General features: G+C 34.6%; 2 protein-coding genes across 2 annotated transcripts; both read right to left on the reverse strand.

Moving 5' to 3' along the window:
* Positions 1-855: 855 nt before the first annotated feature.
* LOC136202179 (disease resistance protein RPP2B-like) lies at positions 856-6,226 on the reverse strand. Its single transcript, XM_065992680.1, has 4 exons — positions 5,835-6,226; positions 4,149-4,661; positions 3,832-3,910; positions 856-2,739 (listed from the first exon to the last, which is right to left on the reverse strand). The coding sequence occupies exons 1-4, from the start codon at positions 5,973-5,975 to the stop codon at positions 2,714-2,716; spliced, it is 759 nt and encodes a 252-aa protein (XP_065848752.1). The 5' UTR covers positions 5,976-6,226; the 3' UTR covers positions 856-2,713.
* Positions 6,227-17,925: 11,699 nt separating this feature from the next.
* LOC136203837 (protein PAM68, chloroplastic) lies at positions 17,926-21,284 on the reverse strand. The gene is made up of 3 exons (XM_065995069.1): positions 21,051-21,284; positions 19,681-19,827; positions 17,926-18,609 (listed from the first exon to the last, which is right to left on the reverse strand). Exons 2-3 carry the CDS (start codon positions 19,741-19,743, stop codon positions 18,052-18,054), a joined length of 621 nt encoding a protein of 206 aa, XP_065851141.1. The 5' UTR covers positions 19,744-19,827; positions 21,051-21,284; the 3' UTR covers positions 17,926-18,051.
* Between the last annotated feature and the right edge of the window lie 476 nt (positions 21,285-21,760).

Genomic DNA, 21,760 nt, shown 5'->3' on the forward strand with positions numbered 1-21,760 from the left:
AACCGGTATTAAAAAAACTATGTAAAAAACAATATTTTGTCCATATTTTAAATTATAAAAATTATATAAATAAAATTAAAAATATTAAATTTATAAATATTGCAGAAACAGATTAGAGAGATGAATATTGCAGAAACAGATTAGAGAGATGGAAGAACAATCCCATAATGTTTGAGGGATTGGATTGGTAGTGAATTGTCAGCGCCACAACTTTATTTTATAGAAAACAATTCGGATTGGCATCAACATCTGAAGTTTGGGTTTTGTTTATAGAAAAAGACGTTAGTATGAGAAAGTCAAGACGTTAGAAGTCTCTATACTTGTCAAAGTTGAAGTAATGTTTGAAGGGAAAGACGTGCGACTTACTCACTGCCACTTCTTTTTGGTCTTCTTCTCTCACAAACACTGAGATGTTTCATCTCACAGTTAGTATGACAAAGTCATTGTAAATTCAAGTCATTAATCATAATTCGTAAAATTCAACTTTGATCCGCAAAATTCAACTTTGATCCACAAAAGTCAAGTGGCAAGTCATTAATCATAATTCGTAAAATTCAACTTTCTTCATCTGCAACGGTATCCTTCCAATTTCCTCCATTTTTAAAGCAAATGCGATTTTAGAAAGATTTGAAACCTCAGTCTCCTTAAAAGTAAGAAAGTCTCCTTAGAAGTTCAAGGAGCTAATCTACTGGTGATACGAAATAAACAAGTATAAGGAGATGATGAGACACTAACAAAGTCTAGGGAGCCAATCTACTTTTATGAACAAATTCAAAGAGCTGGTAATGTATTAGGCCCAAAAAAATCAATCAAAACTTATTCATTAGGAAAACTTAAATCATGAATATGTTCTATTACAATATCAATTTTGTTCTCCAAGATGCAAAATTTTGACGTCTAGTTTCGGTTCTTGTGTTTTAGGTGCATTAGACGACATCGAATTGTTATGTTCATGTATTAGCAAACTTCTATTACATACACCATTGAAAGTAAATTACATAAACCGTTAATTTCTCTCTAGCTGCTTCTTGGCTGCCTTGCAAACTTCTTCTTTAGAAGCAATGCATACTTCCGGGTATTCATATCGCATCCAAAAGCTACTCCTATCACTATTCCAATCCCTATCCACACAATCTCCCAATTAAATTCAAATGGAGATTCTGCCTCTTCATCTTTTGAAGATGGTAACAATAAGGTACTAAAATTCACACATCTTTTTGACAAGGGATGCCCACAAAGCCCTGGATTGGCGGAAAATGAATAGTTTTGGAATGTCCCGAATTGGTTTCCTTTGGGTACATACAAGTCTTGTGAGATCATTGTGAGAGACATTGATGAGTGCAAGGAAAGTAAGGAATGTAAATTGTGTTGGAGACGATGGTATCCTATGAGCATGTTGTTGAGAGGTTGAGCGATTGAAGTGCTTTTAGAGTTCCAATGGTTTCTGGAATTTGACCTTCAAATTTATTACTTGAGAGATCAACAAACACAAAGAATTCTAGGATTCGATTGTATGCTCTCTCCGTACCTTTGTTGATAGTTCTAATGGGGTCAGGATTTCGAGAAGTCCACTTGTGGCTACCAGTGTCAAAACTCATACTTGCTTCCATGTATGCTAGGTGGTCATAATTAACACTACTCATACCAATCCAATTTCAAAAGTATTTCAATGGCAACGTTCCTGTAGAATTATTGCCAGAAAGGTCGATAATCTGCAATCGTTTAAACTCAAATTTGCTTAGAGATTGTCCTATTGCATCATGCAACTTATTAGATCTCAAAGACATAATCCTAAGAAGTGGAAGATTACCCAACCAATAAGGGAAAACATCATTTTATCTCAAAAGTAAGGATTTCAATTTTATGTTGCCTTAATTCCATCAACTTTAATGCACAAGTAGATATAAAACTGTTAGGAATTTTACCTGAGAGACTGTTGTTTCTTAGATCTAGAGCTAATGCAGAAACTTCTAAGTTTGTCAAACAAGGAGGTAAGTTGCCACTTAAAATTTGTGTCTGACAAATCTAAAACTAAATGAAATGTTAAATTGCAGAACAATGGTGAGACATCTTCTCTGAATTTGTTTTGTAAAATATCAGAAACTGCAATGGACAGTGGTGGAATTAGATTGGTGTTAGCGAAATAAATTAGCTACCAAAGACTTTAAGATTATGATAAACAAGAGGTTGATAATATAACATCTCATAGGGACTTTTCCACTTGAGAACCTGAAAAGGATGCTCATTGATAAGATTTGCAGCATGCAATACAATTTCTCTTAAAACATATTAGGAAGACCGGCCTGAAACAATAAGAACCTAGATACTGCTTACCTCATCATCATCATGCTCATTCTCGAATTCATCATCATCACTATATAATTCATCAAAAGAAATAAGATTGAGTCTTCTTACCTCAAGGAGTCTTGGACCCCTAGAATGTTCATTTTGAGCTCTAGGTGCCTGTTGATGAGGGATTCTTGGCGGAACTACTTCTCTTGGTTGTGATTATTGTAGATTAGGTTGATGGTTTGCTCTTGGATTTTGCCCCAAAGCTTGTTGAAGCATCCCTTGAAACTCGTTTCTCATTTCTTCAATGAGGTTCTAACCCCTTCTCTCAACTCTTGTCACACATTTTGAAGCTAGCTATTTCTTGTTTCTTGCCTCAGATCTTTAATTTTCTTTCCAATGGCATCCATTTGATCTTGAGGAATTATTGGTTAGACCGGAAAGAAGTTTCTGGTTAGAAGGAATGATATTAATTTTGATCCTAAACAAACAAACAAACAAATTCTCAAAGGCTAATACATCTTTATCCCTTATACTTATCCAAAAAAGTCAACTGCCCCTGAAAATTCTATTTACCCCTAAACTATGCTTAAAATGACCAATTCACTCTCTAAAAGGTACCTATTAGCCCCCTAAACTTTCTTAAAGTGATCTATTAGCCTCATGAATTTGCTTAAAGCGTACATATTTCAACTTTTCCAAAATCTCTCCTTAATCTGCTACTTGAATTTTAGGGGGTTAATCGGTCGCTTTAAACAAGTTCATGAGAAAAATTGAACATTTTAAAAGTATAGAGAGGCAAATGACTTTTTTGGACGAGTGAATTAAGCCAATTCTCAAGCTGAGGAGGAATTGATAAATAACTTCTCTTGAAATAAGAATTTCTGAAATTTGATAGCCAAAAGTTGGCTCGTACAAGAGAAAAAGACCATATACAACCCAAAGGATAAAATTACCTCAGCCAAATATATAAAGTGCAAAGAAATAAGGATTAAAAGGTCAATTACATAATTAAATTAAAGCTAATGACATAACAGTAAACAATGAAAACGATTATAAGGGGAGTTCTTATATTAAGCACCCGGTCTTCCATGTCACTCGGAGGACCCCCAATTCACATTTGGACACGTGTATGGGGACCCCACGTAATAATTAAAATAGTGGGACCTCTGATAATAATTGTGGGTCCATATTACACGTGTCAAAATATGTATAAGAGGTCTTCTATTTGACATGGAGAACCGGGTGCTTCTAATGATTTGCCTTATAAGGGGGTAAGTGAGACTTGGTCTGCAAAGGAACTAGATCGGTGACCTAGTCTTGGGTCGCCGACCTGGCAAAAAGCGGTTTTGCCAGGTCGACAACCCCAAGGCTAGGTCATCGACCTCCATGCCATTTAGCTCCTCGCGGCGCGTCTTCTTTGTCTTCGTTGCAATTTTGGGCTTTGTTGCAATTTTGTGATTGTTTTTTCTGGTGTTTGTTGCGCTTTTCTGATTGTTTTGGACACATCATAGTGGACTAGTTTCCTCATCGGATTCTCACCATATTCCAATTGTTGTCCATTGTTGTTCTTCCCCGTGGAAAAATCATCTTGCTTTACGGATTCCTGGAATTCCCATACCTGTTATTGAGTCTAAAATTATCAATTATCCAAATTTTAAAGTCAATAGAAAATGTTATTTTTTCTTTTAGCATATTATTTGATAATATTTGCTTCTTGCTCTAAGAAAACTGGTGAGATCTCAGCCACTATAAATGGTAAACCATTGGAATTTCACCAACTTCGATAGTTCAGAAGTCAAATGTTATAATAGATGAGGGGAAAAAGATCTAACATTTTGATTTAATCACATCATTACCTTCCCTGTAAAGCGCATTAGGTTTTCAACACAAGTGTATTTTGTCAAGTATGATGCTCCACAGCCGACCACAAAGCAGCATTGTAGAGGATGACCACTAATGTCTTCAGGCCAAAATTGAATGATGACCTTATTGTATTTATCAAAATCATCATCGTTTGTGAGATGCAGACATGGATCATATCCAAAGAACAAATGTTCATCCTTGACATTTCTCGTATCATACCAGCTTCCAAAGTAGCTATCGATATCATTGAAGAAGTCTCCGTTCTCATTTTGGAAATGGTATCTACATTTCACTCTCAAACCAGACCTGCTACTAGCACCTTTGAATGCAATAACAGCACAAATAACGAAACCCAAGAAATCATTTTTAGCCCAACCTGAAGGCAGCTGGATTTCAGTTCCAAAAATGCAACTTGAATATTGTAACTGCATCCCTTCATACAATTCCAGATTATTGTGAGTTCTAGGAAAGCAAAAACTAGATTCTCCTACTAGCATAGAAGGTACCTGCAACATGAGACATATTAAAGAGGGAGATGATGTCTTTGCTCAATGAAACAGAAACAAAAGGAGGAGAAAAAGAATGTTGAGGCCTCTAATCTGATATTTCATTTGACACATTGAGGCATTGATTAATTATAATCGCACATACTGAGCACCTAATTAACAAGATAGGCAGTTAACTAAAAGTGCATGACTCATTTAATCTTACATCTGAAATCATATTTTGAAGTTCAAATTGCGGTTTTGCAGTTTTTCTATAGCCACATCATACATCATGCATATAAGAAGTTGCTTTCAAACACTTAAAAATGTGATTCCATATGAAAAAATTGAATGAGTATTTGAGCTTGGGTACGATTTTAAGGCTTGATTCGTAAATGACGAAGTTTGAGCACCCGAAACTTGGCTCAAAAGCTTGCGGGCAAGCTCAGTTTTAAGTTCATGAACAAGCTCAATTAGAATGTTCATGGAAATGATCAATTAAAAAGCTCATGGATATGATTAATGAGTTGTTCGTGAACAAAATTCATGAACAGAATTAACCAACTGCTCGCGAGAAAAGCTCGTGAACAAAAAAAAGAGGTGCTCACAAGCTGATAATTTCTTTAGTGAATCCAACTGGAACATGATTTTGAGGTCGAATTGAGCCCATTAAATTTCTGTCGAGCATGAGCAAGCCGAAGCTCGGCTCGATTCGATTACAGTCCTATGATTAATGCACTTTTAACTAAGTTTGATGTGTTGACATTTAGAAAGCTAAAATAGAAAAATAAAGAAGAAGATAACTATAATTGGTTTAGCAATTCTATATTTTCATTCATCTTAATGTTTTCAGTACAAAATGACTCTTATATAAAGGGTTGTAGAAAAGGGGAGCCATACTTTGCTACATAAAGCAGTATGGGTCGCATCCAATGATAAGATTTTCTGCTAATACAAAATTCTAGCTTAACAGTATTTCTGCAGCTTTTCTGTTGCAAACGATCTCTGCAATTCTAGTTTTTTTTAGCAAAGGTACCATTCTTTAATATGATGTTCACGACTAACTTTCTTGGTAGCTGGAAATTATTGTGTGTGATTAGAATTGACTCGATGTGTTGAATTGAATGATGAAGAGCTTAATAATTAAAAATTAAAGAAGTTTCAGTGGATGCTTTTTTCTGAAAAGAATAATACCTGACTGTATAGTCTTTCTGCATAAAGCTGAAATTTTGTTAGGGCATAAGATAGGATTTGATGGTTTTCAATCAACGCCAACTTGTTACAATTAGTGAAAATGAACTCAAAAATGTTTCCATTAGCTCCCATGGGTTCCATCGATACTGATCTCAGATTAAGGCAACCGTGTGCGTCTAATTTTGCTAGGTTTGGGGGAAGCTCAGGCAATGACTCAAGATGAACACAGTTTCTCACACCAAGATATTGCAACTCAAATAGCCCTTTGAGGCTTGAAGTTATTTCTCTAAAAGGATTTCCACTTAGATCCAAAGCTTCCAGGGCCGACAAACAGCCAATGGAAGGAGGCACAACAAATAAACCGCAATTATTGAGATATAGCCTAGTGATATCCAAAACTGGAGGTTAGCCGATGTGGTGGACTCTGAAGGGGACTGGGTTTGGCCTAAATTTGATTCTTTCTTTAGCCTTGAGACTCTCCTTAGAATTAGAGGAGTGAAGGTGAGTAATCAAGAGGAAGACATGGATAAGCATTGCTGGGCGCTGACTAACAATGGAGTCTATTCTTGCAAATCTGCCTTTGAAGCTTTTTCCCTTAACAGGACTGATAATCCTTCGGATATTTGGAAGACCATTTGGTCCCTTAAAATCCCCTACCGCATGAGGAGCTTCCTGTGGCTGGGCGTTAAAGACAGATTACTTACTAACTCAGATAGATACAGAAGGCATTTGGCGACCTCTGGAGCTTGCGGTAGATGTAGAGGCCATGTTGAATCGTTGTGCCACGCTCTTAGGGATTGCCCTAAGAGTGAAGAGGTTTGGAAGAAAATTCTCCCTCATCATACTTTCTCTTCCTTCATGTCCCATTTTGTGAACGACTGGTTCTCAGATGGTATTAGGGGAAAGTTATTGTCTTATATGGAGCATGGGGACATTTTCTTTGCCATTATCTGTCATCAAGTGTGGAAATGGAGGAACGAGGAGATTTTTGATAATAAAGCTGTGCTTTTGCCTAACTTAGCTGAGTTCTTCTTGAAGAAACTCTCCTCTATTATTGATAGTTTCAAATGTGAGTCCCTTGCCAGATCTTCCCCGAGTAGTGATGTCCACCTCGTGAGCTGGAGCAGGCCGAGAGAGGGGGTTGTGAAGCTGAATACTGATGGTTCATGCCTCACTAATGGTAAGATTGCTGCCGGAGGTGTTCTTAGGGATGCGCGAGACGCCTGGCTTTCTGGGTTTACCCATAATTTGGGTTTGGGTTCTTCCTTCTCTGCGGAGCTCTGGGGCATTCTCTCTGGGATCCAGCTGGCGATTAGGCTGGGTGTTAAGAGGCTTTCTGTGGAGTCTGATAACTTGGAGGCCATCAATATGATTTTGGGTAGTCATGTCATGGGTCTTCATAGCCGCAACCTTATTAAAGCTATTAAGAGGCTTAGCCCCTCATTTGATATCCTTGAGTTCAGCCACATTTTCCGGGAGCAGAACCGTGTTGCAGATCACTTGGCGGCGGCAGGCCATGAGAGGGTGTTAGGTGTTTCTACCCTTACTGTTTCCCCTATCACTCTTTCTCCTCTTCTTTTAGAGGATAGGATTGGGGTTAGCTTTCCTAGGCTAATCCCGGTGTAGTTGCTTGTTTTGCTTTGCTTTCCTTTCCTTTTCTACCAAAAAAATAAAAAAAACTGAAATATTGATGTGATAAACACATTGGAAATAATTTTGTCAAGTATAATTAAATAGATTCATGGGTTGGATTTTGATTCAATCCAGTCCACTGTTAATTTAGACAGATTTAAGCCAAATTGGACTCCAACTTAAAAGTCAAATTTCAAATTAAAACTCATTTAAACTCACCTTAAAAAGAGAGTATAATGCTTAATAATAAAAAATAAATATTATGCTTAAAAATAAAAATTTAGTATATAATGTCTGAATTTAGTAATAAATATTAATAGGACGAGTCAGGCTAGCCTCAATTATTTTTGTAATCTCAAATCCATTCAAGAAATGGAGTGAACCTAATATCAAATTTCTTTGTCCAAATTTGGTTAGGGATGCGACCTTAGACATGTCGGATAGATACCAGGCCCATAAACTAGTCTACGTATAATATGATAGTCATGTAACAATTAAAAAAATTGTATAAAAATATATTCCAACTAACTGTGTTAACTAGTTAAATTAAGTAAATAAAATTTTTAATTTTTGTTTTTGTTTTATCATATGACTATCATTTCATATAAAAGTCAATTATTTCTAACGTGACTCTCATATTACTATTTGAATGATTATCCGACTAAAATTATTGTAATAAAAATTGTTGTAATGGTTTTATTAAAATAAAATGAAAGTTAAATAATTTTGTTTTAATTAACGCAAAAATTTTAATGGTCATCCATGTAATTAATCTGTTTTGCCAAAACCGTGATTCAACGGTATAATATTTTACTAGGACAATTACTAAACTAGCCCCTTTTAAGGGGTTGTTAGTTTACATTTCTAGCTCCTTTCAAAAAATATTTCAAAACTAACATATTTCAACAAATTCTTCCAATTTTGCCCTTGTCATTAATGAATGAATTTCATCTCTCTATCACTCTGCTCTCTCTAAACCTAACACACCGCTCTCTCTCTCTCTCTCTCTCTCTCTAACTTACCGACGTTTCATTGCGCGAATCCGATAAAATCCAACGATTTTCTCCAGCGAATCTCTCTAACTTCGAGTGGACATGGCGAGAACGCGAAGCTCAAAGAACGAATCGGATTCAGAAGGAATGACGAAAAAGAGGATAAATAACTTGATTTTACTTATGGGTTCTTATATTGTATGTACATTTGCTGGGTTCTTATATTGTATGTACATTTACTGGGTTTGAGAAAGAATATTTCGTTTTGCTTACTTCTTCTGGTGTTAGGGTTCATCTGAGTTTGCAGTTGCCGATATCAACGTGATATCGACAAACCCTCCATTCATTGTTTGTTTATCTTCTATTTTTGTGCATATATTTGTCGATATCAATCGATATCCTATCTGCAATTGGTAAGTGTTTGGTCGATATGTGTTGATATCACATAGATATCGACAATTGGGTTCTCGATATCTATGTGATATCGACAACCTTTCATTTTTCCCTTTAGAATTTAAGATGGAGAGAGGATCAACTTCTGCATCTCAGGCGCCACCTTCTTCACCACCTCCACCACCAGTTCTTCTTCCTGAGTTTGATAAATCATTTCTGATTTTCATGGTTCCTTTTATGATGGTGACACGGAAGAAATTATTAGATTCATGAAAGGCATGGCAAAGACCATGTCTTTTGTCTGTGAATCAGTGACTCACTATCTTGAGTCGGTTGAGGATGAAAAGAGAAGATTGAAGAAAGAAGTGAAGTCTCTCAAAAGGGTATTTGAGAAAGCTAAGAAGGATTTTGCTGATGGAATATTGGGTCCTGGTAATACTTATTTGTAGGTTTTTTTTAATTTATGTATTTTAGTTTTTTATATTTATGTACTTTTTTTTTGTTTTGTGTTGTTTTGCTTATTAATATAAAAAATATTATTATCAATTTGAATCTTATGGTTTAGAACCAAGATATATTATTTAGAACACAAAATATGGTTTAGAACACAAAATATATTATTTGGAACTTCGGTCGATATATGTCGATATTGTATTTGATATCTCGACATTGAAGACTATAACTTCGGTCGATATATGTCGATATTGTATTTGATATCGACAAATATCGACATATATCGACATTGAAGACTATAACCTCGGTCGATATATGTTGATATCAAATACAATATTGACATATAACTTCAGTCGATATATGTCGATATCAAATGCAATATCGACATATATCGACCAATATCGATACGATGTAGTATCATCATATCTGTCAATATTGATCAGAAATCGACAAATATCGACACTGTCGGAGAAAAATCTGAAACTGATGTTCCAACCAAAATGCATTTTCAGACAACAATGCCACTGTTTTTGGGGTTCGCACGACTAGGAAAACATGAAAAATAAAGAGAAACAATATACATTGGGTTGTAGAGAAATAAACTGCTAGATCTTAACGATGAATGGACTAAGCTTTAAATATTTTCAATGAAACTAAAAACCAATGAAAACTTACATGATTGTAGAAATCTTATTGTATGAACTGTGGGTTAGATTGATTGTTGTAATATTCATAGTCGTTCTATAGATTGTTTTGTTCTTTAGAGAGAGAGCGCGCGCGAGAGGGGGGGGGGGGACGCAAAGTTATGTTTAGAAAGAAGACGATGGCAAAGTTGGAATTTATCTGTTAAAATATGTTATTTTTGAAATTTTTTTTGAAATGAGCTAGAAATGTAAACTAACCCCTAAAAGGACTAGTTTAGTAATTGTTCTTATTTTACTTTTTATTATTTTGCTAATGGTAACAACTTTTTATATATATATATATATATATATATATATATATATATATATATATATATATATATATATATATAAAAGCCTAGTGGTAACAATCTTAAAATAAAATAGAAATTTTATGTGTTTTGGTACAGGTAAAATAATCTATGGTGACTTAAGTTGAGATTAATTTAAAAAAATCATTCAAATTTTATTTTTATTTCAAGAAAATCATTTTGATAAATTGAAACAGAAAAGTCACTGAAATAGTTAAGAACGATAAAGGTATAATCATGGTTATTAAAACCGGACCGGTCAAAGAACCGGAAAGGACAAAGGGTCAAGGGTTAGAGGTTCAATCGGGGTTTAACCGAGGTTCAACCGGTATTAAAAAAATTATGTAAAAAATAATATTTTATCCATATTTTAACTTATAAAAATTATATAAATAAAATTAAAAATATTAAATTTATAAATCCAATCATGAATTAAAAATATAATAAAAATTCAATTTATAAAAAGATAAAAATATAAATTACATATTTTTTAAAACTAAATAATTAATATTATTATTAACATAACATATGAGTATAATAAAATAGTTATTATACAACTTTTTAGAGTTTTAAATTTTATTTTATGAAATATTTAAATATTAATAAAATATTATGAGTATTGAAATGATAAAATAATGTTTGTATAAAATTTATAGAAATATAAAAAATTTGATAATGAAAAAGAAATATAAAAAATAATAAAAAATAAATAATATTTTAAATATTTACTTTTTATAATGATTATATATATCTATATTGTTAAGGTTAAACACAAGTTAATAAGTGGTATAGTGGTTAAGCAGTTATTTCTTATTTAAAAGGTCCTATGTTCAAATCCTTGGAAAAGCAATTTTTTTTATTGAGTATAAAATGTAACCCGACCAGTCCGGTTAACCGTGACCGGTTCAGACGGGTCACGGTTCAACCGATCGGGTTAGACGGTTCTGGCCGGTTTGCAAGCATTTTTTTTCCGGTCGAACCGGGCGGTTCGGTTCGGTTCTCAAAACCATGGGTATAATTGTCACATGTAGAGCAATGGAATACGCATGCTAACCCTTAACAGATGTCATCCCAATCATTACGGCTTACGTATAACATTACAATCATTATGGCATTATGTCTTATTGTAGGGTATCCTAGCTTCAGAGCTTTTGGGATGGGAAATAGAGGCTTTTTTCCTCTCCCGGCACGCGGGTGTGAGGTAATCACGCCTCACCGTGTGGTGAGGCGTGAGGCTATCACGCCTCACCATAGGTGCGGACGTGATAGCCTCATGCCCGCGTGCCGAGAGAGGAAAAAAATATGGAAATACTCGGATTAACCTTTTAGAAATAAAAATTACGGAAATTAACTCGGATTAACCTTTTACAAATAAAAATTAACAACATAAACATTAAAATAAATTAATAAACATAAAATAGTACATATAATATCAAAAATGTTAAAATGTGAGGCTATATAATAAGTTCTAGTAGATAAAAACATATATCAGTTCGCCCGGCACCACACGTCCATAAACTCATCCATCTCGCTCCTAATAAGTGGAGCCTCCTCATTATTTCGGCCGGTAGCCGATGGCTGAGTGATACGCCACAACCAGCTAACCCACTGCAAAAAATAAATAAATATTAAAAAACAAACACATGTAAACTAATAATAAATAATAATAAACTTACATATTCGTTGTTGGAGCGAGCAAGCTGGACCGGTCCATCGTGTGGGGCATGAAGGAGATGAGAATGTGAATATCGCATGTACCAGTCCATGTAAGCAGCATCACAGGCAGTGGGATCGTATCCAACTGGTCGGCATCTCCTCCGATCAATGCCCCGAGCCGATGGAAATCTCCGCCAGGTATCATCAACTGTGACAGAGGAATGCGTGAGCCTGTACGGTAAAGACTTCCATGGCCGTATTGCTTTATCAGGTCTAATACGCTCAGCCGGGATAGGCTGACTATATCCGACCTGACGTAAGGCTCGATCCGGCATATACGGCTCGACAATGTCTCTACACCGTATCCAACCGGCGTAGGACATTCGAAGCTGATCATCATCGGGGACAGGACCATAAGGCAACCACGTCACCTGCAAAAAATAATACTCAATAATAAATAATAATATACTATAAATAATACTTACATTAAAATTAAAAATATAAGTAATACTAAAATTATAAATAAAAATATAATTAATACTAAAATTATAAATAAAACTATAATTAATACTAAAATTTTATACAATACCTCGGTTGCCGTCATGCGGTCCAGCTGTGCACGTATGGTCTCTAGTCGGACGATCGTCCTGCCTGGAACCCTGATCTCCCATCTGCATGCCTAGGGACGATCAGCTGGGATCCTGAGTGGTAGTCTATGCAGTCGGAATACCGAAAAATACTCATATATCCACGCCTGTAGTAGGGTCAAACATGCGCAAATACCAGAGCAGTTTCCTTTGCTCGTTATCCCCAGCTGCCGATATAACGTGGCAAGTGTAGCAGACCCCCATGAAAGTCCAACTGCCCCTCTGACACCGCCGTGAACCTCAGCCGGATGGGACGGCCTAATCCTATCGCCACTTTTGTCGACAAACAAGGTGGATCCGAGCATAAGCCACATCCACGCCGTGGCCCGAGTCGCGTCATCCCTACCCTCGCTGGTAAGTCTGTGTACAGCATCAACAAATACACCTCCACCACTCCAGTATTGTCGAAGCGGCGACAACAACTCCTCCTGATCCACCCCAAACATCATCATGCACATGGCATGCAGCCGCTCAGTACTGCATGACTCGGAGACCATCGCACCGTCGATCGGGATACGCAGAATCTGCCATACATCATGCAGTAGAATAGTCATCTCCCAGAACGGCATGTTGAAGGAGTTCGTATCGGGCTGCCACCACTCCCGAACATCATCATGCACATGCATGCAACCGCTCAGTACTGCATGACTCGGAGACCATCGCACCGTCGATCGGGATACGCAGAATCTGCCATACATCATGTAGTAGAATAGTCATCTCCCCAAACGGTATGTGGAAGGAGTTCGTATCGGGCTGCCACCACTCCACGAATGCAGATAACAGTGGGGCGTCGAGGTTCCTGAACATGGTGGATGGGAGGTGAGACAACCCAGTCCTCTCGACCATATCCTGCAGCTGTAAAATGACACATATACAATTACTAAATTTTTTTGAGGTTTAGGGATAAAAATAATAATAAAAATAATTTTTACAAACTAAATTGTTCTTACCTCAGTACTGCATGACTCGGAGACCATCGCACCGTCGATCGGGATACGCAGAATCTGTCATACATCATGCAGTAGAATAGTCATCTCCCCAAACGGTATGTGGAAGGAGTTCGTATCGGGTTGCCACCACTCCACGAATGCAGATAACAGTGGGGCGTCGAGGTTCCTGAACATCGTGGATGGGAGGTGAGACAACACAGTCCTCTCGACCATATCCTGCAGCTGTAAAATGACACATATACAATTACTAAATTTTTTTGAGGTTTAGGGATAAAAATAATAATAAAAATAATTTTTACAAACTAAATTATTCTTACCTCAGGTGTCGCACCACGTAACCACACCCCCAAATTCTGACATGCTAATGATCTGTTGTAGCATGTCAGATACGATCGAAGCTCCCCTCCCAGCATTCGTGAGGCAACATGTCCTAGAAAACTAGGAATCACGGAACCATCAATGGGGCCACCATCCACCGGCCTAGAAACAATCCAGCTGTAGTCCTCACCAGCTTTGGGACCTTTGCTGGTCCCTAAATTTTTAAATAATACTAAAATTTAAATAATACTAAAATTAAAAATAATATACTAAAATTATAAATACTATACTAAAAATTTAAATACTATACTAAAAATTTAAATAATACTATACTAAAATTAAAAATACTATACTAAAAATTTAAATATAATACTAAAAATTAAAAATACTATACTCTTTTCATAAAAAAAATATACTATACTCAAATTATAAATACTATGCTAAAAATTAAAAATACTATACTAAAATTAAAAATACTATACTCAAATTAAAAGTATCTATACTCGCAAAGCGACCACCTCTGCGCTGTCTGCCCTGGGTCGGCTGCTCATCGCCACCCTCACCCTCCCCATCACCACCAGATACCGACCGTCGATGTACCTCAGCTACCTCCTGGAAATACTCATCCACAATATCAAGATCAGTATCTCGGTCATCAGAATAATCCGCCTCCGCTCCCCGAATCTCGGGCTGATCCAATACAGCCTGCTCAATCGAACCCCTCCGCACCTGCTGGGTCGCAGCCCCTCTCCATCTACGACCTGATACATCAATATCACGTTGTCTCTAATGACGTGGTGTATCCTCCTCCTCGTCCATATCTAGACGACAAGCTGATGACGGGATAGATTTCCCCGCGATAGTATACCGCTTCGTCTACACATAAAAATTTAAACAAAATATAATTTACACAACTAAATTTACCTATACAATTTACAAAAATTAAATTAGAAAAGAATATAATTTACAACATAAACATTTAACTAAAATTAAATTGAACAAAATTAAATTTACAGCAACAAAATTTAACTATAATTAAACAAAATAAAATTTACATACATACAAATTAAATTAACAATTATTAAAATAACAATTATAACATATAAATTATAATCAAATTAATGTAAACAAATAACAAACAATTAAATTTAATTAAATTTATTTTAAAAATAAAAAAAGGCCCCAAACGTCCTCGGGCGTATGAACATCACGCCGTACCTATGGTGTGGGCGTGATAGCCTCATGCCCGCACCTATGGTGGGGTGTATGAACATCACGTCCCACCATAGGTGCGGGCATGAGGCTATCACGCCTGCACCATAGGTGCGGCGTGATGTTCATACACCTGATCTATGGTTCGGGCATGATGTCCATACGCCCAAGGCCAATTCCGGAAATTTTATAAACTACCTCACAGATTCAAAAACGAAACACAAATCTACAAAATAAAACTGTAAATCGTACCATTTTTGCTTTCCCTTTACCGCCCCTGTCACGATCCATGGTTTGGTTGAGAAATTAGTCCGAATTTGATCGAATAGAGTTTAGGGTGTTTGAGAGGTTTTGGGATTTTTGAAAATTTGGTCGAAGGGTATTTCGGTCTATTCACGGGACTAGAGGTGGAAAATGGTGGCTTGGTGTAGTAATTCACTTTATTTATCATGTGATAATTTCAAGTAGTTGAATTAAGTAAATAACAAAAAAAATACTATAAATTTTATTTTATTTTTTTGCTACCATTTGGATATCATGTCATACGAATAAAAACCAATTATTTCAAACATAGTTATAATGAATTTTCTGTCCAAGATAGGTGGGATGAGTTTATTGAAATAAAAATAAAAACTCATGGACCTTATTGAATAAAAATAAAGTTCAATGCTCATTGTGGAATAAACCCCAAACTTTAATAGTCATTACTGTATTTACATGTTTTCATATCTTACTAAATGATATCATAACTTATATAAATTAGAAATTTGAGTAAATTAGATTTAAAGCAAATTATAATTAAATTAGAAATTTGAGTAAATTAGATGTGAAGCAAAATATAATTAATTAGATCTTATTATGTTATTAGCTAAATAAATTATGAGTTAATTAATTATGTAACCTCTGTATAAATATTTACATACACATTGCATTACTATTTCCTATTTTACTAATGGTAAAATTATACATTACCATTATATATACAGTAAAGTCTCTATATATATCAATACTTTATATAAGAATAAACTCTATTTTGTTATAAAAAGACTCGGTTCCAACTTGGTAATAACCTCTATGACCAAACTCTATTTAGTAATAACCTCCCAATTGTTATACAAATAGTATGGTCCCAAGTGTATTCATACATAGAGGTTTTATTGTATATTTTTTTTATGTTTATGTCAATCTCTTGGCTAAATTACACTCATGGTCACTGAACTTTATAGATTTTAATATTGTAGCCACTGAACTTTACACTTTTTAACACCGGTAGCCACTCAATGCCTCAAAACGATCGTTGACGACCTTAAAATAAAAAATTCGAAGATTTATTGATATTCTAATGAACTTTAATTCTTGAAAATTTTCGTTTTAAGACCATTTATGTATTGTTTGGTTAGGAGAGATAGTGAATTTTTAGAGAGTGAAAACTTTAAAAAAAATGATTTTAGAAAATAGAAAATGTGGTTTCATGATAAATGTCGTTCTGAACAACTTTAATTCTTGAATATTTTCATTTTAAGGTCTTTAACGGTCATTTTGAAGAGTTAAAGTTGAGTGACCACCGATATAAAAAAAAACGTAAAGTTCGATGACCACACCGTTAAAAATTGAAATTCAATGGTCATAATGTTAAAATGGGCAAAGTTTAGTGGCCATGAGTGTAATTTACCCCAATCTCTTTGGAGAGTACATGATTGTATTTAAGCAATACGGACACGTTTTAAAGCCGTGAAATCCGAGTAAGTTTTGAACTAAAACAGAGTTTATCTATATCATATCGAAACAAGCTTTTACACTTTCCATGAATCTAAGAAAAATAAACATTGAGCAAGAATATAATGATAGAATGGGTAAATTACACCCATGGCCACTAAACTTTACTCATTTTAACATTGTGACTATTGAACTTCAATTCTTAACAGTATGACCACTGAATTTTATTCTTTTTAACACCGATGACCATTAAACTTTAACTAATACCTCAAAATGACCGGTAACGACTTCAAAATGCAAATATTCAAGAATTAAAGTTGTTTAGAACGACATTTACCATGAAACCATATTTTTTTAGGTAAATTACACCCATGGCCACTGAACTTTACTCATTTTCACATTATGGCTACTGAACTTCATTTCTTTCCAGTATGGCCACTGAACTTTACACTTTTTAACACCGGTGGCCACTCAATTTTAACTAACTTCTCAAAATGACCGTTACCGTTCGTTAAGGACCTCAAAATGAAAATATTCAAGAATTAAAGTTGTTCAGAACGACATTTACCATGAAACCACATTTTTTAGTTTCGAAAATCACATTTTTTAAAGCTCTCTCTCTAAAAAATCACTTTCTCTCTCCTAATCAAACAATACCTAAATGACCTCAAAACGAAAATTTTCAAGAATTAAAGTTCCTTAGAATATTATTAACGTTTTGGATTTTTTATTTTTAGCCGTCAACGGTCGTTTTGAGGCGTTGAGTGGCCACCGGTGTTAAAAAAAGTGTAAAGTTCAGTGGCCATACCGGAAAGAAATGAAGTTCCATGGCCATAATGTGAAAATGGGTAAAGTTCAATGGCCATGGGTGTAATTTACCCCATATTTTTTATTTTCAAAAATAACCTTTTTGGAACTTTCTCTCTACAAATTCACTCTCTCTCCTAACCAAAGAACACCTAAATAACCTCAAAACGAAAATTTTCAAGAATTAAAGTTCCTTAGACTATCATTAACTCTTCGAATTTTTTATTTTGAGGCCATCAACTGTCGTTTTGAGACGTTGAGTGACAACCAGTGTTAAAAAGTGTATGTTCAATTACCATACTGTTAAGAATTGAAGTTCAGTGACTAATAAAGTTCAGTGGCCATGGGTGTAATTTACCCTCATAAGAATGTACAAACTCACTCAAACTCATCAAAAGTTTACAAAACTAAGTTTTTTCATCATTCAAAATACAACAAAACTACTGCTTAATCTTTACCAGATTTCCCCCAAAGAGATTGCCAGAACACAGGCCAATTCTTCTGTGCCTCGTTCCAACCTAACAACGAACCTTTCCGCATCGGATCCCAACTCGATGACACGATACCGTAACTCACACCCAACAAAGCAGTACCAAAGAAGAAGAAAGAAACTATAAAAGGCACCCATGTTGGCACATCAATCTTCAAACCAACTTTCAGATAGTAAAAGAATGGAAAGAACAGTAAGCCGATAAACAAAGGAACTCCGACCGAAAATCCCATCCGGCTCATCATCCTATTTGTCACTACCTCCGGTATAACACCTGCATCTGGTTCGTCATAATCATTGTTGTCGTCGTCGTTATCATCATTGTCATCTTCGTTGTATGGTGTCTTTGATTTCTTCTTCTTTTTGCTTTTCTTTGGAGGCGGACCGAACCCTTTCGGGCTATTCACCGTAGCATAAACCGGCCTTGTGTATGAAAAAGGATACGGATTTCTGCACGAATTTTGGTTCGAAACTGGGAATTGAAATGTTGAAGCTTGTAAGAAATGGCCACCATTCTGCAAACCGGATACTAATAGGGGTGTCAAAAAAGGGTTTCTTGTCATAATTGTATTATATAATCGGCTAAATAATTTATTAGTCACTGAGTTTGTACATATTATATTAGTTAGAGATGGAAAAAGTACACAGATCCGATTACACGACATGAAGTCGACACGTAATTTTAGTGTTTGGAGCTTGATAGGTAATGTGTCATATTGGATTGACACGCAAATTTTTGTGTTGGGTACGGTTGACATGAATATTTAAAATTATTTTTATATTCTCTTGTGTTTTACATCTCGCCTTTATTAATACAAATAATAAAATTATAATTATTACTTGCAAACACGACTTAATCTCTTATAATTTTATAAATCATTAAGTGACCCCTCAACATGATATCAACGGAATTTTGGATGGTTAATGTTAATATATTAATAAAAGAAATAACATAAAATATTTAAAAATTGTATCATATCCTCCAATATTTTTAAAAGTCACCGTATATTAATATACGTACATACTAAAAATTACATGTGACCCGAAAAGACGAAACGAAATCGACACTAACCCGATTAGGTTAACATGATTATCACACGAAAGTTTTTGGATTGGATTAAGGTTGACTCATTTTGACACTAACCCGATAATTGCCACCTCTAATACTAGTTAGTCCATCTGTTTTTAGAAACACACAATAATATCCTAAGTTTTGACAAAACTAATTACTTAGTCCTCCCATCTATAAAACATGACTCTTCGAAATCAAGGTTTCCGTCCTAAAAACACATTGAATTATAAGAAACAATTGTAAGAAACGAGTTTCCAATTTTCTTAAATTACAAAGGCGTGACCCAAAACGTAAAGTTTTGATTTCCGAGAGTTTCGGAAACTCAAACATTTATGAAACATGACTCTTCGAAATCAATGTTTCCGTGCAACATAGGTGAAGACTAATGCAACCGATCGGGTTGCCCTCCCTCAGTAGAAAGATTGATGCAATGTGTAAATTATTAATCTTCATCATCAGTAGAAAGAAAAAAGCATATGATTAAACAATTCAGAAAGACAAAAGAAAATATTACCTTGGGATAAGCAGATGATGTTGATAAAAGTGGCCTGATAACTACCACATCTATTGCAGCCATTATCTCTCTCTTGTGTGTGAAGTTCAAAGTAGAGAATCAGTAAAAGCTTAAGCTTCCAGTTTGTATAGACAGATTCTTCTATGCCTTCATTAGATAATCATTGAGTTTTTATTCAAGTTAAAACCACATATTGCAACATTACAAGATAAAGAATGGAGATGCATCTTGTAAAAAGCCATAGAGAAAAAGGGAAAATTACATCATTTACTCGTTTTTAGAGTATAACCACTAAATTTTAAAACGTAACCTGAAAGTCACTCAACTTTATAATTTCTAATATTATGGCCAATTAGTGCCTCAAAATGAACGTTGATAAACTTCATAATTTTCATTTTGAGGTTTAGGTGTCTTTCAGTTAGAAGAGAAAAGGTAAGGTGAATTTTTTTAGGAAGAGAAGTAATTTTGGAAAATAAAAAATAGGGTTAATTTCAAATAAATGCCATGTGGTTTCATGTTTTTGTAGATCGGTACCTGTGGTTTTTTTGTTACAAACGGAATCCCATGATTTGTAAAATTTTCATTTTTTTTACGGATTTTGCCAAATTTAGCCGATAACGACCTTAAAATGAAATTTTTCAAGAGTTAAATGATATTTTAAGCAACTTTAGTTCTTCAAGTTTTTTTACGAGAGAAAATTATTGTTTAGACAGAAAAAAACTACAAAAATGATAATTTTGAAAATTAAAAAAAAATGTGGTTTCATAGTAAATATGATACTAAACATCTTTTAACTCTTGAAATTTTTTATTTTAAGTCGGCCAAATTTGGCAAAATGATGAAATTTTTGCAAATCAGAGGGTTCGGTTTGTAACAAAAAAAAAAATATAGTTCCATACTAAATGTGTTTCAAAGAACTTTAATTTTTGAATATTTCTATTTTGATGTCTTGATTAATTGAAGCTTAATAGCGATTTTGTTATTTATATTACATTTAGATGTTTAGGGCAGTGAACATATCCTGAAAATGAATAAATTTTAAGTATCCATGGTATAAATTTGCAATCCTTCAACAAAAAAAGAACATATAAGAAACCAAATCCCAGCTAATTAGCCCACAATTATCATAATTAAAAACTGTAAAGCCGATATTCGGAAACAAAATTCAAAACCCCAACTGCAATTGCTATCATAATCGATGAAAATTTAAAACAACCCACCAACAAATTCTAATCAACAAAACTAAAACCCACACAATCAAAACGAAAATCACGAAATATTCTCCAAAATTCCAACAAATCAAACCTATTAAAAATTGGGGGGAAAAGCAATGGAAGCAAGCATAAATGTTCTGGGCGAGAAAAGATTACCTGAGAAGAAACAGAGACTGTTGAGGATAGTGAACCGATAAATACCACACTCATTGCAGCCATTATCTGTTTCTCTCTTGAGGGTTTGTTTTCCGAAGTAGAGAATCGGTACTTTCAGCTTGAAAACAGAGATTATTGTAATATTTTCAGCGTTATTTTGTTTGGGGAAGAAAGGATTTCAGAGAGAGGATTTCAGAGAGGAAAGGATAAGGGTGGAAAAGAGACTTCCCTGCCTTAAACTTTTATCCATTTAATAATAATATATATTCTTTCAAAAAAAAAAAAAAAAATATATATATATATATATATACTATGCAATTTTTATTTATTTTTAGGAAAAATAAAATAAAAAACATAATTAAGTCTTGAACTTTATCTAGTTTAAGGATCAAATCCTTCGTCAATTATTTTTCCTATTTACCTCTTGATCATTTACTTTTTGATCATTGATTCTGTTATGGATTCGGTCCTTATTTAATTGTTCATCGAGTTTGAACGGCACACATCATTAGAGTGATTCGGCCCATTGATGTGGGCAAATAAAAATAAGAGTTTATTGACTAGAATAAATAGAAAGTATAAAGTTAAAAAAAAAATTACAGAAATCAATTTCCAGTCAATCTTCTCCTCTCCTATTTCGCGATTTCTAGCATTAGAATCGCCAAATTGATCTTTTCTCTTAACACCAAAATTCATTTCTAGCAGGTTTT

This window comes from Euphorbia lathyris, chromosome 8 (assembly GCF_963576675.1).
Source record: "Euphorbia lathyris chromosome 8, ddEupLath1.1, whole genome shotgun sequence".
Lineage (NCBI taxonomy): Eukaryota > Viridiplantae > Streptophyta > Magnoliopsida > Malpighiales > Euphorbiaceae > Euphorbia > Euphorbia lathyris.